Genomic DNA, 16,046 nt, shown 5'->3' on the forward strand with positions numbered 1-16,046 from the left:
CAATAAACAGCAACAAAGAAAGGCATTCTCGTCTGTCGAGACTCTGACGAGAAGTGCCACAGAATTGTTTTCCCTTCCCAAACATATTATGTTTTCACAGAATCTGAGAGTGAGCCCTGTTTGCTTGAGTGTTTTTTTTTTAATGTAATACATAAGCAGGTATATGTATACTGCGCCCAGTTATCAGTCCCGTTCTATACATAATACACAAGGATTACTATCCGTTGCCTGCGGCTTTGAAAGCTCGGCTTTTCGCAACAGTTGCTTGTTGCGCACGCGTGCTTTATGTGCTTGTAGGTGTGCTGAAGTGTGGAAAATGAGTGGGCCGAAATCCTGCAACTTCCAGCCTACTGCATATAATCAGCCGGAGGGCTTTTAACAGAAGCGTGCCATTAGCGCAGGACCAGCTTCTTCACAAGCTAATAAAGACCCAAATGGATTACGACCGTTAAATCAGTCTGATTTACTCCGCTTGCTGTTTTTCCACCAGATGACTCTGAAGTTTTGTGTGTGTGTGTGTGTGTGTGTGTGTGTGTGTGTGTGTGTATTTCTGGCCTTTATCCAGTGCAGGTACCAAAGCTTCTCCCTCTTTCTGTCACCATCTGATGCATTTATGTCTGCTAGCGCCTGGATTTGTACTGTGAATGCAGCAGAGCGCGTACTTGAGAGGACAACGACATTGTAAATCCAAGATTCGGTCCCCAGACGCTGGCTTCTTAGCATGGTATCTGCAAAAAAAAAGAAAAAAAAAGGTGCTTCTGCAGACTGATGCTTAAAAAGATGAAGGATATTACAAAGAGATCTGAATATTTTTAATGACTCATGGATGAAAGTGAAAACAAATTTTTCATCATTTGGGTGTTGTAAGTTGCATTAAAGGCAATGTTAAAAAAAAGGTACAGCAATTTTGGGTGGGATAAAGGAAAACAATAATGAAAAAATATTACTTAAAATAAAAATGTATTAATAAGTGCAAAATACAGCATAAAACAACTATGGCCATTAGAGAAATTGTCCTGTTGTTATATAATCCAACTGAATAACATTTATTTGTAAATATTATTTTTAATAAGAAGAAATATTAAAACATCAAAGCCACAAAGTAAAGGTGCTATTTTGAAAATACAAATTTTTAATTTCAATAAATTATACTTTAAATTAATAAATGAAAAAAATCTACATTTGCTATACTGAACATAAGACAAAAAAAAAAAAAATCAGTTCTAAAGTATAGTTTTTACCCAATAAGCCAGTGGTTGCCGAAGTGTGGGTCGAAGAATTATCAGAATTACTGTATTTTACTAGAATGAGCATATTTTATCCGTAACCTACATAAGATTAAAGTTGCAGTAGATTTTCTGCCTAAATGCTAACGCATAATATCTTTCAAGTACAATCCCTCCCCTGTTGTCTAAAGCCATGGCAAATCACAATTGCGCACATTAAAGATGACAGAGACCCACTAGATCATGTCATTCACCTTTAAGGAAAACTTTATAGTAGTTTATAATACTACAATTCCCAACGAAAAACTATTATATCTAGCACTTTTTCAGTTATGTAGTTAGCAGACAAAACTTGTCATCTCTCTCTCATCAGTCTCACTCTCTCACTTGCTTTTTACGAAATACTATTGAAGTACTATTGGAATGTGAAAAGAAAAATGTTTCTGAAAGCAATCACCTACTGTACCTTTAATAGTTACATTAAAAAAACAAAAAAAAAAAACAAACATGCTATCTTTTCCATTGGATTACGACCCCAGGGGTCATTATGTTAGAAAAAAAGACACAGCAATAGGGTCAGCTTTAGCAGATTGATTTCATGGCACAAGGTTAAACTTTCTGACATCTTTACGGATCTCACAAAGATTAAAAATAAATTCAGGCCACAGCTAAACATGCAGGATGATCTCTGCGTGATGTTGTCCAAAACTTAAATGAAGACAAACAATAAACAAAATCTTCCAACGAAATCATCCCAAAGAATAAACTTACCCAAATGCAGTACTAATAAATACTTACGACTTACATCTAAACTTCGGACATAAGCAATCGGCTCATAATCAAATATCCCCCTAACTAACCCACATTTCCCACTAACTAAACTTACCTAACTCTTCTGTGTTTTCCCAAGAGTCAAGCCTCTTTAAGCAGCTAATACCGCTGGTGCACAGCTGAACTGTCGGCTCAGAAATGCAACCACGGCCGTGCACTTAACCCAGGAAAACACCAAAAAATAAAAAAAACAATAACCTATCCGGGGATCTTCAAAACATATTATGAGCCGAACTTACCTGTCCGAAGCCAAACGAACACTCTGCTCTGCCAAAACATGCACCTGATTCTCCTTAACAATTACCGGTCCGCATGCCTCTCAATAAGTCGAGCCCCCATATGTTACAACCGGCTCAAAGTTGCAACATTAGAGAGACAATACGGACCAGGTAAATTGAAAAGAGAAATGATTTATTAACAAAACGTATAATTAACAAAAGCATTTTAAGCAATCAAAGTCAGTATAGGTGAAAGTCAGTAGTGAAAAGCATGTGTATGGAAGTGTACAACAACTAAAACAAATCAAAAGCGCCAAGAAGAGACGTCCGGCTAATCGAGCTCTCCTAGACAGAATGCCGGACTCCTTATAAAACACCCCACGATGAGTCTCAGGTGGGATGACCCACCCACCAATCTGCAATCATGCATGCAGGCTCTGCAAAAATCACACAAAAAACACACACATACAAACAGGTCCCACATGGGACCTAACAATAGACTTGGGTCTATTTGATGTGTGTGCACCGTTGTGTATAAGTTTTGTGTATTTATAACTTGTTATTTTATGGGTCGCGGGCTGAAAAGTTTGGGGACCCCTGCATTAAGCTGCTCATTACTGCTAGTAACAATTGTGGTAATGTTAAGGTATGGGTTGGGTTACGAGATCTAGAATATGAGCATGGAGAATAAGTCGTTTACATAAGCAATAAGTACTAATAAACAGCCAACATGCTAGCAATGCACTTGTAACCTAACATAAAAAAGGTTCAGAAGATTTATTTATAAGTTAAGTAATTAAGTTTTGTTGATTTTAAAAGTTACACATTGCAGCATTAAGAAACATGCTCTGTAGTTAATTCTACTGTTGTAAATTACATATGAAAGACTGAAGTACAGAGACTGTGGCTTTAATAACAAGATGCTGGGTTTGGCTGGTGTACTTGTTTTAATGAAATAATGTTGCATCCTGGAGTTTTCTGTAAGTGAAAGGTAGTATGAAAGTAAATAAATGCATTCCACGCAGCAAGTAATAAAATAAGTTTAGGCATGTCCCCTTTCTGACCTGCACTGGCATATGCGTCTCTCACATGGATCCTGCTCCATAATGTACGAATTCAATTACAGACTCTATTTTAAATTCAATTTCATGTCACAGCTGAAGTTCTCACATTAGGCACATCACACTTAATTAGGTTTCTTCACTTTGTGCAATGCCGATTAACATCAAGTATTACTTTCTGGCTGCCAGCTCAGTCTGAGCTACACGTCGAGTTAAAGCATGAATCAAACTGTCTTTCTTGAGCTACAGATATTTCTTTTTTCACGTGCAGTCTTTACTCTAAATTCATTCATTCATCCATTCTGAACTACCCTAATTCATTGAAATGTGCCATATATGGGACATGTTTAAAGGCGTACTGTAATCATCGATTGAATATAAGTATCATGCTTTGTGATGGATCAAAAAAATGTGGTACCTGTGAATCTAGGGAAAAATCCTAAATGTCAGCCTAAACAGTCCAGGCTACAAAACTCATTTCAAAAAGTTCATTTTGTTTTTGACCTGTTTGTTTTTAGTGCCAGTATTTTAGATTGATTTCATCAAACTTTCACGTTTCCAGAATATTTTGCTGTATGAATTTCTGAACATTGTGTCCACCAGAAGTAAAAAAAAATAAATTCTTGTTTATTTTTCTTTCAAATGACTTGAACAACTTTATGTTCTTGCATGTAAAAGCACGTTCTCACACGAATGAGCAAATAAAGTGTGGGAAGTGCTTGATGTTAAGAGGAGTTGTCAAGTGCAATAAGCAATGAAAATAAAATGTCAATGCATTGCTCACACTGAAACACACGTAGCACACATCATGCCATCATGAATTCAGTAGTCTATGTATTGCGCTTGAGCCATCATACATACATCTGTACACAAACAGTATACATTCATTCATTCATTTTCTTTTCGGCTTAGTCCCTTTATTAATCAGGGGTCGCCACAGCGAAATGAACCGCCAACTATCCAGCCTATGTTTTACGAAGCGGAAGTTCTTCCAACTGCAACCCATCACTGGGAAACACCCATACACTCTCATTCACACACATACACAACAGACAATTTTAGCTGACCCAATTCACCTACAGCGCATGTTTTTGGATTAGTGGGGGAAATCAGAGCAACCCGAGGAAATCCACATGATCACAGGAGATCATGCAAACTCCACACACAAATGCCAACTGACCCAGCCAAGGCTCAAACCAGCGGCTTTCTTTCTTCCGCACAGCCACATACAGTATAATTATTTTTAAATATTTGTTTTATTCGTAGTAATATTAGTACAGTAGTAAGCACAGTCAGTTCAGTAGTGAGAACCATCATTTATGTCATTATGAGGAATTCTGATGTGGAATATTATGTTGGATCCGTGCATTAGGTCTTTATATAATTAACATACTATATCATAAATGTTGAACAACAACAACTAAATTTGCATCTCTATTGTTGTTTGTCAGTTTGTGATTTTTAATTTACAGTACTTAACATTTAAAGTGGATTACAACCTTTCATCAAAGTTGTCCTAAAACTATTCAACAACACCCAGTCTCATCTTAGGACAATTTTGAAAAACGTTTTTGATCCACTTCAAGTGTTGACTACTGTAGTAATTACTATTAAAAGTGTATTATTGTAATTAATAGACTTAATAATATATTGTTATACATTCATTTTTAATTACGCAATTGGAGAAAGACTTGGAGAAATTGTTCATGATCAAATCACTGCCCTCTGAATCGTAATCTAATTCTATCATGAAGCAAGTGAAGATGCACACCTCTAGTTAGTAGGGATGTTTGTACTAGCAGGTCACGCTCGGGACCAGGACTATGCAATTTTGGGAAAAATATCTGATTGTGAGTTTTTTACAAATATTTTGGACAAATACTGTGATAGCGTTTTGATTTGCAATTAAATTTTGTTTGCATATGTTGACTGCTATTTAAAAAACTTTCAAACCCCAGGGTTATGAATAATTTTGTGTTTGTATCCATATTCATATCAAAGCCTTTGAGATTTAGCTAATTGGAACGTTTCAGTGATTCAACGGTCATTGTGATTGTGATTGATTCTATTTTGATTAACCTTTCAGCCCTACTCCAGCCATATTTTGCACTAACTGGAGAATTACAGAATCAAACAATCAGCTGGTTTATTTTCCATGTGCAGTGTTTCCCCTGCACTCTCTCAGCATTGTGAGTAATAGCGGGCCGGTTATGTAAGGAAGAGGCAGTGCGAAATGAACAGGTGGCTCAAGCTCTCCTCAGCGCAGACTTTTATCATACCTCCTCCCCACAATGTGTGCCTTTGGCCTCCTCTTCCCAATAAAAGGCAAAGTTCCAGTTGGTCGCGAAACAATTAGAAAAGGTTCTAGACCGCCAACATAGCTTTGTCAAAATGTCAGCGAATTAAGTGGCTTAATTTTTTCTCTTTTGTTTCAACAGACAATCCATCCAAGTCGACCCACAGGCCAAAACTGCAACATTCCCAGCAACAGCAGCAGGGAGCGAAGACAAGTTCGGCCTCTCGCTGCAGACCAGCACAATCGTCCCAGTGAAGTTTGCAGCAACGGTGGAGGGAGGAGTGCACAATCTGTGTCTGAAATACCCGGGCCTCGAAAGACCGATCATCAAGGCCCATCTCAAATCCCTCGTGCGGTGGCTGGCAGCAGCGTGAGCCTTCCTAGCAAAGGCAGTCCGTCTCGCAGCCTGTCCTCAGACAGCGAAAGGGGCCCACGCAGCGAACGAGGGCCTATTCCTAGGCTTCAATCTTCCTTCACCGGCCGTCTCGGTCAACCGCCCCGTGGGCCTCTGTCTTTACACATGTACAGGCGAAATAACGTCTTCCTACAGCACTCGCTCCACACGGCCGAACTGCAGGCTCTTGCTCAGCAGGACGGTTGAAGTCACATCCTAAAACACTAACACGTGTCTCAGACGGTGCAGTTCCTCAGCGACCGCCAGTACCTTCAGACCCACAACCCAGGCTCTCAAACCTCAACCGCACACAGAGACTCTTTTTATCCTATGTGGAGTTAAACTTGTCAGCTCTATTAAGTGTCAAAACCCAATTCGCCGTCTGCACTAAACTTAAGCCTTTTGAAGAAATATAGGATATGCTGCTCAAATAAGTACTTTAGATTGACAGCCCAGCAATGTGAGAGCTTCAAGACAACACTATCTCAATGTACAGTTCTGCTGAATATTCGTTATTTTTCTTTGCTTATTTCATTGAAAGAAATCTAGGGTCCAACATTAACACTTACCTGGCTGCTGATTTAAAAGGTAAAATGTGATTATTTAAAGCTGGTGGCAGGTAACTATATTTGGGAACTTTAACATTTAATGATTTGAGTTGAATTTCTGGTTATATATTGTTCAAAAGTTTAGGGTTAGGATTTTGTTTGCTTATTTATTTATTTATTTTGAAAGAAGATTTTTAAGCTTACTAACTCTAAATTTATATGTTTAAATAAGTGATAGATGGAGATAATTTTTGTGTAAAAAGCATAATTAATAAATAATGCAATTATAAAATCTTAAATACAATTATGATAATTTATTAAATTATTACTCCTGTGTTTAATGACACATGATTCTTCTGAAACCATTGTAATTTGCTGATTTATTACTCAATTAAATTGATGCATTGTTATTAAACAAATTATTCAAAATAAGATGAATTTGAAATAATAATACATATGTATGTTCTGTCCCATTTGATCAATCATTAATGCATCCTTGCTCCTAAAAAGTAGTTTTTGAAAGTAGTTTCATCCGACCCCAAACTTTTGAACTTTATATGTAGTACAGCCACCATAATCAAAATATGATGAACAAAATCATGTTTCTGTAGAAGATGTGGGAAACTGGCACATCTGAATGATAGAAAAAAGGGCTAAACGTCAGCCAAAACATAAAAACAAAAAAATAATTTAGCTTCATGGCCAGTACAAAATGTCTAGCCAATATTTTTCTTCAATTCTCCCACCATTAATAAGTGTGCCAAAAAAGTTAATTTTGGACTTTATTAAACTCTTATTAAGCAAAATATGCAAAAAGCATTTCTACTCTTTAAGTCTTAACCTACTTGATTGTTGATTGTTAGATTAAACCCAATCTGTAGTGATAATTATAATAGCAGGTCACACAAACCGCTCTGATCATTGCTTTTTTCACCAGCAACCATGACACTGAAGACGCGTGCGGATATTGCCAAATCAATCCTCAGTCGAAGAGAGGGCGTTGAAGCCTTTGCTGAGTATTACCCACATGTTGTCAGACCTCTTTTAGGGAGTTTAACACTCATTACCCTTTTCTAATTGCAAGCTACTCTTGCTCTCTTTTTTCCACATTCTTTTTGCTGCAAACAAAAAATGAAAGCTAAAGACGTTTTCTGCACTGAATTTAAGCTAAATGGATTTGACAACTCTTGTGGAAGGATTCAGCAAGAGCCTGGAGTTGAATCTCAAAACAGCTGGACTGCAAGGAAGAAATGCCCGTCATTAGTTAAAGAAGTAGAAACCTCCATGCAGATAAATGAACTTCATTATTACATTTGACATTGGAAATACTTCACATTTTCATTTCAAAATAGATGGCAACTAAATTTAATTAAACATGCCGATAACTTCAGCAAATGTAAAACTGCCATAGACGCACTCTTAAAAGAGAGGCTTGGAATGAGGATTGGCCTCGTTTTGGCAGCATTGGGAACGACGTTGGTGTAACTTTACAGCGTTGACCCGGCTTTGCGGATCAGGAGCTCAAGCAAGGACGCATGGAGGAGAAGGAAACCCTGAAGAAACGCAGTCCCATCCATCCAGCAGGTCTGCTCCCTAAGGTCCACTGCTCCAATTTCAGCAATCTGTTGGGAGCGCCATCACTTCTTCCTCTTTCTCTCTCTCTTTCTATCTCGATCTCCTTCTCCCTTCCAGACCTACTTCCAGCTCTCTGTGTGATCGGGCTCAGGGAGAGAAAGGCTTTAGCGCTGTCTCACCAATACACACTCCAGGACCGAAATCACACTTTCTAAACGCTGATGTGTTTATCTTGTAGTCAGGGAGCAAATTAAAATCTCATAAACCGTGTATGTAAATATATAGGAGACTGATTAATAGGGTTCATTAATCAATATGAAAAGGATGATGGAAAGGTATGTAATTAATTATTAATGAATTTTAATATTAACGTATACACTTAAAATTATTTATGTTATTATTAGCATGTATCTTTTGGTCTATTGAAATGCTTGATTCTGATTGGCTAAAAGGTAAAATCGCTTAATGCACAGGTAGATCCAGTCAGTTTTCATCACAGTTTGAAATAAATGCTTCTCCCCCAAACATTAGTAACCATCGTAATGCAGTGACAAATGCCACAGTCTTCATTCCTCTGTGCAATCTTGGGGACACCGATGTGTGCTTCACTAGGGAGCCAATAGGATTAAACAACACTTGGGAAGCGGTAGCTAATACATGTTACGTTGAGCTATTAGATATGCCCCTGTTATTTACATGCACACACATTATCTCTAGCAGGGACTAGAAGATCTAGCAATTCAACAATGACTAAAATTTGGTCTAATATTGCACTGCAAATGCGGTTTTAAATTGAATTTGGCAAATTACCACAGAATAAAAACCCTGGCTAATTTTTATAAAAAGTATTATTCTATTTTATTTATTACATCTATAAAGTGTGTATGTATGATGGATAATCAGTGGATTACAGTGTTTTAACGGATTTTATCTGCTTGTCTCCCTTAATAACATGGCTCTCTGGAATACTTGATTCTGATTGGCCAGTCGTATCAATACAAAGCATGTTATTCCCAGATAACAACTGTTGAACCACCGGTAGGAGTGAGCGAATAACAATTGCTGAACAAATAACACACATGTTCATTGGGGTACTTGACCTTCAGTTAATACATTCGCATCCATATGCTTGTAATAAAGCCCTTCAGGCTCTTAAAATAGCCCTCCACTTTGCAATGGGCTGCTGATAACAATGTCAAGTGGCAAGGCATCGATTATCTCTACTTATACATACACACATAATATGTCATATAAAAAACACCTTCTAGAAAAAAATACCCAGGGTTTTTAATACAAATAATACCAAGAGCCCATAGTCATAGTTGTATTTGTATGGTAAACGCAAAAGAAGTCATGATTCTGCTAAGCTAACAATAGGTTAATTGTGTTATTTGTACTAAAACTGCGGTAATTCATAGATAAAATTCACACTACAATACAATAATGTAAATTCTGTAATATTTAAACAGGAGACTAGGAATGACATTTCTTCCAAATTTAAATGAAAACAATATAATTTACACCTTTAAGGGTATGATATTACACCTAAGTGTATACATTAATATTAAAATGTGTATGAATAATATATGAAACCAGTGTAAAAAAAAATAAAAAATATATAAATAGTAAGTAAATTACATATTTTTTCTAAATAAATGATAATAAATGCAATAAATGTGCAATAAATCCATCCTTTGTGCACAGAAAGCTTCATTTTTGGATCGTGTTTATGGTATTCGTGAATGACCTCTGAAGAGTAGACTGCTGTTAGACAGCCAATTTGAGACAATTCAGCCCTTGATGATAACTGTGGTCAGCAATACTGTTTAAATTGTGTGCGGGCGCCTGTTCATCACTGGCAAATGTTAAACATGTTCCTTCAGGCAGGAATTGTCCTTGTTCCTTCCTGAGCCTCCCTCGTGTCTGTGACACACGTTTGAGCCATGACGCTTGAAGGACGGACGCTTAAATGGACTTGAATATGCGAGAACATGAGTGAAGTCTGTACAAGAGCGCAGACTCTATCGTTAACATGACTACACGTGCCGTCAAATTTCTTTCAATGTTCATTAGATATTTATTTTGGCCTTATTTATTATGTGACATTGTGCAATGACTATCACCTTAGGCTTTTTATTTGTCTGTCTGGACTATTTTTATCAATGCGTATGTAATTTGACTTTATGGATACTGATGATTTGCGGAAATCGTAAATTGTCTGTTATATCATGTTGGATTTTTTCTCCTATGTACAGGGTTCGCATAAAAATGGCACTTTTAAGAGATTTAAATCATAATAAGATTTGAAATAACCTTTATCTGTATCTTTTCTCTCACTGGTGGTTTTCATTTAATGTTCTGATTTTCACAGAATGTAATATATCCATTCATTAAAGACAGCGATGTTAAAAATCGGTGTTTAAGCTGTAATTTATGTTATTTGAATGATATTTTTCACATTTAAGCTTTCACTGTACACCCACTTCTTGTTATTCAACATGTAACCAACTTGTAATGTTTACAATCATCATCTCTGGAAACTAGGAAGGAAAATATCATTGCTTTGATGGCCTGCGGCGGTTTAAAGCGAGCCCTTTGTCTGGCCTGTCCTTGCTTCTCAGTGAAAAGGTAAAAATGGATGTCATTCTTCTCAAACCTTCCTTTGGAAATTGCTTATTGTGTTTGCTTTAGTGTATTGCATCAGATTACATGGCTGGCTCAAAAGCCTGTGTGAACTTTATACGCTCTCTGTCTAAATCACTGCCTTGCTCTGATTTTTGCTCAGGCTTCAGCTGTCCAGGATTCACAGCGCATATCATTGCTCCTCTTAGTCATCCACAACAAGTTTTCTCCTGCTAAATGGAGGGCAAAGGGAGACCGTCAACTTGTGGGTAAAAGTAATTACACAGCGAGGATGACCGGTGCCGCAGAACTTTGGGATTGATGAGTGTTTGTTGTGTTGATGCAGGTTCATTTTTCTGTCGCTGCTCATCTATCGGTATGAATTTGATGCGGTTATGTACAACATCTGCGTGAGAAATCTTCCAGATTCTTTTCCGAAATGGTCTGCTAGGGTTCATTTCCATTTTTTTTCCTGTAAGTATTCAAAATGTTACTTTGTGGTTGGTCAGTTTATTACTCTATTAGTTCTATGAATGAAAATATGGAAAGCAATATATTCACCCTCATCCCCATCCAAGATTTAGGTGACTTCATTCTTCTGTAGAACTTTAAAGACGAGTTTTAGCTGGAAACTGTGGTCAATGTCAGTGTTTTTTGGCCTTTTCAGTGTCCAAAATAATATACAGGCAAAATAAATATGCAAAACTATCAGGCTGTGCGAGAAACTGAACATTATTTACAGTATTATATTGTCTTTAATCCACATCCTTTAGCAAATCTTTTATATCAATAGAAATTAATCATTTATTCTCCTCAATGTGGTTTTAAACTTTGAGTTTCTTCCCTCTGTTAAACACAAAATAAGATGTTGGTTGCTTGAACCCACTGACATCCATAGTAGATCAAAATATACAGTAGGAAGTTAATGAGTCCCAACGTTCTTCAAAATATGTTCCTTTGTGAAACACAAATAGGTTTTGAACAAGTAAATCTTTGGGTGAAGCATCCATTGAATGACCCTATGGAGTGTGAGCCTCCTATTGCATAATCATGTCAAATGTCGGGGTCTTGTACAGTAAATAATTCTTTTGTACAGGCTGAAGCATCCAGGATAAGCACATGTACCATTTTGATAAACAATACAACACACACATGCTCCCTGTGTACTGTAAAGAAAGAGTGTTAACTATGTTTTAGCTTGTGCCAGCACATACAGTATGTCATTATAGGACAGGAAGTTCACACTTCAAACTGTTGTAAACGCACTCAGAACCATTTGTTGAGGCTGTGGATTAAGGAGAATCATTTATTCATTCATTCATTTTTTTTTTCGGCTTAGTCCCTTTATTAATCATGTGGTCGCTACAGCGGAATGAACTGCCAACTTATCCAGTATATGTTTTACGCAGTGGATGTCCTTCCAGCTGCAACCCATCACTGGGAAACATCCATACATGCTCATTTGCACACATACACTACAGACAATTTAGCTTACCCAATTAACTTATACCACATGTTTTTTGGACTTGTGGGGGAAACTGGAGCACCCAGAGGAAACCCAAACGAACACGGGGAGTACATGCAAACTCCACACAGAAATGTGTGCCCCTTAGGGAGAATAATGTAAAGTATGGTCAGGTTCTAGCACAGAGTGATTTATAGTTTTGCTTCATGAGTGTATGGTCAGGAGCTATAGGTGTTCATTTTTCTTTTGACTTGGTTTGCTGGTTGACTTGCATTTGTGTGGGTCAGCTTCAAATATGTTTTCATATTATATTATAGATAAAAAGTCGCTAACACCTGGACTGAGGGTGAGTAAATAAAAAGCTAATTTTTATATTGTGATTGTGTGTTTATAAAATAAAATGTTTTGTTACCAAACCCTGTGCACGTTTGTAGCGTGTTCAAACTACTTATTTAAAATGAGTGGAAACAATTTGGAAAACCTAATTGTTTTATGTTTAATCCACTTAAATTTGTAAAAAAAATAAATAAAAAAAGATTACATTTACATTTTACATTTAGTCATTTAGCAGACGCTTTTATCCAAAGCGAGGAACAATTTACACAACTATAAGAGCAACAATGAATAAGTGCTATAGATTAGATTAAATAACTCAATCAGTTTTAGTTGGAACAACATGAAGTTATTGTGTGTAACCCAGTATATTTTACAGTGTTTAGTAGTGTAGTTTAAGGCTTTATTAATCTTCTATTATTAATGTGGTGGTGCTTCACATAGCAAGAATGACACACTTAACACAATAAATACCAACACTTAATATTGAGTACACAAACAAAAACGGAAGAAAAGAATATATAATTTATAAGAAAAACAAATAGTTAAAACAATTATATTAGATAAGCGAATTACTTCAGGCACAAAAGTAAATTAAAAAGGATTTGTCGATCACCTTATTGTCCTTAGACATTACCCAAAGGGGCATCTGCTCAAAATCTGTTTAAGGGGCGTGTGCTATTTAGTATTATTTTCAATTATTTTAAATAACCCAGTTGTTGGTAAGCTGGTTGGAAATTTTAACAAAATAACTTCATGTTTAGCGTTAGCAAAGTTTTTGGGCTGAAGGGTTGATTTTGAGCATTGCCATGACTGCTTATGCTACTCCCAGTGGAGACTTTCACATGCACACACAAAAAATGTTGAATTGTCTTTTGTTACTAAAATGTTTTGTTTTCTGTATTATAATAAAATTATATTTACAATACACGATGGCGCAGTGGGTATCACTGTCACCTTACAGCAAGAAGGTCGAGGATGTGTTGGTTAAGCTAAATTGTCCGTAGTGTATGTGTGCGAATGAGAGTATGGGTGCTTCCTGAAAGAGCATCCACTGCATAAAACATGCTGGATAAGTTGGTGGTTCATTCCGCTGTGGTGACCTCATTAATAAAGGGACTAAGCCAAAAAGAAAATGAATGAATATAATTATAGCAGCATTGAATTATCAATTAATATTGATAATATCTTGAAATTAGAATTGAGATTTAAATAGTTACATAAACATTTGCTTTAATATTCAAAACATTTAAGCTGTTTGTAAACCTAAGCCTAAAAATAAGTTGAGTGATTTGTATTGATATAACGAGACTTGATTTAAATTGCTAACGTTCGAGGTTACAGAAGTAACCCTTCGTTCCCCGAGGAGGGGAACGGAAGTGCCATAGAGTGGATTGATTGAAATCCACGAAATGGGAGGATTCGGATCAGAAGCCGCTTGTCTGGAGAGTATTGAACGGGCCAATGAATGAAAATGAATTGGCAGCGTAAGCTTGCGCAGGTGTGCTGCATCGCCAATTATCCCAGCATATAAGCACACCTGAAGCGAGCAAACGCCATCCTTTTAAGCTGAAGAGACTTTGAAACAGCTAAGGGACAGTCATTATGGCGAAGGAGTATGGCACTTCCGTTCCCCTCCTCGGGGAACGAAGGGTTACTTCTGTAACCTCGAACGTTCCCCTTCGGTTGGGGAACTTCAGTGCCATAGAGTGGATTGATTGAAATCCATGAAATGGGAGAAGTATGGAAAGCGCCATAATGACTGCACCTTACCAACGCCCCCGATGAGGGGATAGTCAAGCAAGCGTGACGCACCCACATCATGGGAGGCGCGGTCCTCCAACGTGTCCCTGGTCTTAATTTATCCTACTTCAACAGAAGTCTTACGGATTTAGATATATTTTTTGGGAAGTCGTGAGCATCTAGATAACTCTAGGAATACGACAGTACGTTGGGAAGCGTGCAGTCCCGATAGGGAGGATGCTGCGGAGGCCATCCGTTACCCAAGGGGGGATAGATGGCAGTACTTACATATGGACTAGCCCTAAAAAGGGGGAGTACGCATAGCAAAAGAGTGGTTAGCAGAGAGGGAAGACACGGGTCCGCCCAGGGGGGTGACTTAACCGTGGCGGAATAAGCATATGGGATCGCCTAGTGGGGATCACGCATAGCAGGCACCTATACCCAAAACGCAGGCTGACCAGCGGGCAGACCTACAACGTAGTGGGCCAGCAAGTGACTCCTCCGCTGAGTCAGTGCTGGGGGCCACGGAGGAATCTGCAGGGCTCACCTGACGGGGAACTTTACTGACAGATAAAAGGGCGCACGTATCTCCGTGTTAGGGAAAATGGCGCAGCAAGCGTGTCACAACACCCTACCGAGTTGTTTCCTCAATCACCAAAGGGTTACCTAACACCCTTGAGGAAACCGGCTCCACTCGCAGATTGTAAAATCTTGCAAATGTGTTGGGTGTCGCCCAGCCAGCAGCTCTACAGATGTCTGTTAGAGAGGCGCCGCGTGCACGCGCCCAGGAGGATGCAACGCTCCGAGTGGAGTGTGCACGCACTCCCGGGGGACACGGCTGACCTCAACTCGAATAAGCGAGTGAAATGGCATCCACAATCCAGTGGGATAATCTTTGTTTCGATACGGCACTTCCCTGCTGCCGACCACCATAACAGACAAAGAGCTGCTCAGATGATCTAAAATTCTGAGTACGGTCCACATAAATGGACAAAGTAAAGAAAGGGCTGGGTCTGCCTCCTCCGGGGGCAGCGCTTGCAGGTTCACTACCTGATCTCTAAAGGGGGTGGTAGGAACCTTGGGCACATAACCCGGGCGGGGTCTCAGGATGACGTGAGAGTAATCCAGCCCGAATTCCAGGCACGAGTCACTGACTGAAAATGCCTCCAGGTCCCCGACCCTCTTGATGGAGGCCAACACAACCAGCAGAGCTGTCTTCAGGGACAGAAATCTTAGAGATACTGATTCGAGTGGCTCAAAGGGATCGGCTCGCAAACTCGTGAGAACGAGGGCGAGATCCCAAGAGGGCATGAGAGGGGGGCGATATGGATTAATTCGCCTAGCACCCCTAAGGAACCGGATGATGAGGTTATGCTTTCCCACGGTGCCGCCAGCTACCGCATTATGATAAGTGGAGATGGCGGCCACGTAAACCTTGAGAGTGGAGGGCGACAGCCTGCTGTCCAACCTCTCTTGAAGGAAAGAGAGCACAACACTAATCTGGCAGTTTCGGGGGTCTTCTCTGCGAGAGACGCACCATTCAGTGAATAGACTCCACTTCAGGGCGTAGGTGCTCCTCGTGGAGGGGGCTCTAGCCTGAGTGATGGTATTAACCACCGCAGCCAGTAGGTTACCTAAGTCTTCCTCGCGTCTAAGGACCACACGTGGAGGTTCCAAAGATCGGGGCGAGGGTGCCAGATGGTGCCCTGTCCCTGAGAGAGTAGGTCCTCTCTC

General features: G+C 38.9%; 1 protein-coding gene across 5 annotated transcripts in view; it reads left to right on the top strand.

Annotated features, from left to right (window-relative positions):
- Positions 1 to 10,561, top strand: part of ccser1 (coiled-coil serine-rich protein 1) — a 149,096-nt gene extending 138,535 nt beyond the window's left edge. For 3 of the 5 annotated variants that reach the window (XM_087264857.1, XM_087264864.1, XM_087264854.1), the window contains one exon: positions 5,775 to 10,561. In XM_087264857.1, coding sequence (XP_087120983.1) covers positions 5,775 to 5,887 — 113 coding nt within the window. In that variant the 3' untranslated portion in view covers positions 5,888 to 10,561. Of the gene's footprint in view, positions 1 to 565; positions 1,709 to 5,774 lie in introns of those variants that run through there. The other 2 variants (XM_087264858.1, XM_087264859.1) reach the window with 2 other exon arrangements.
- The last annotated feature ends 5,485 nt before the right edge of the window (positions 10,562 to 16,046 follow it).

The sequence above is a fragment of the Danio rerio genome, chromosome 8 (assembly GCF_052040795.2).
Source record: "Danio rerio strain M-AB ecotype USA chromosome 8, GRCz13ab, whole genome shotgun sequence".
In the NCBI taxonomy this organism is placed as follows: domain Eukaryota; kingdom Metazoa; phylum Chordata; class Actinopteri; order Cypriniformes; family Danionidae; genus Danio; species Danio rerio.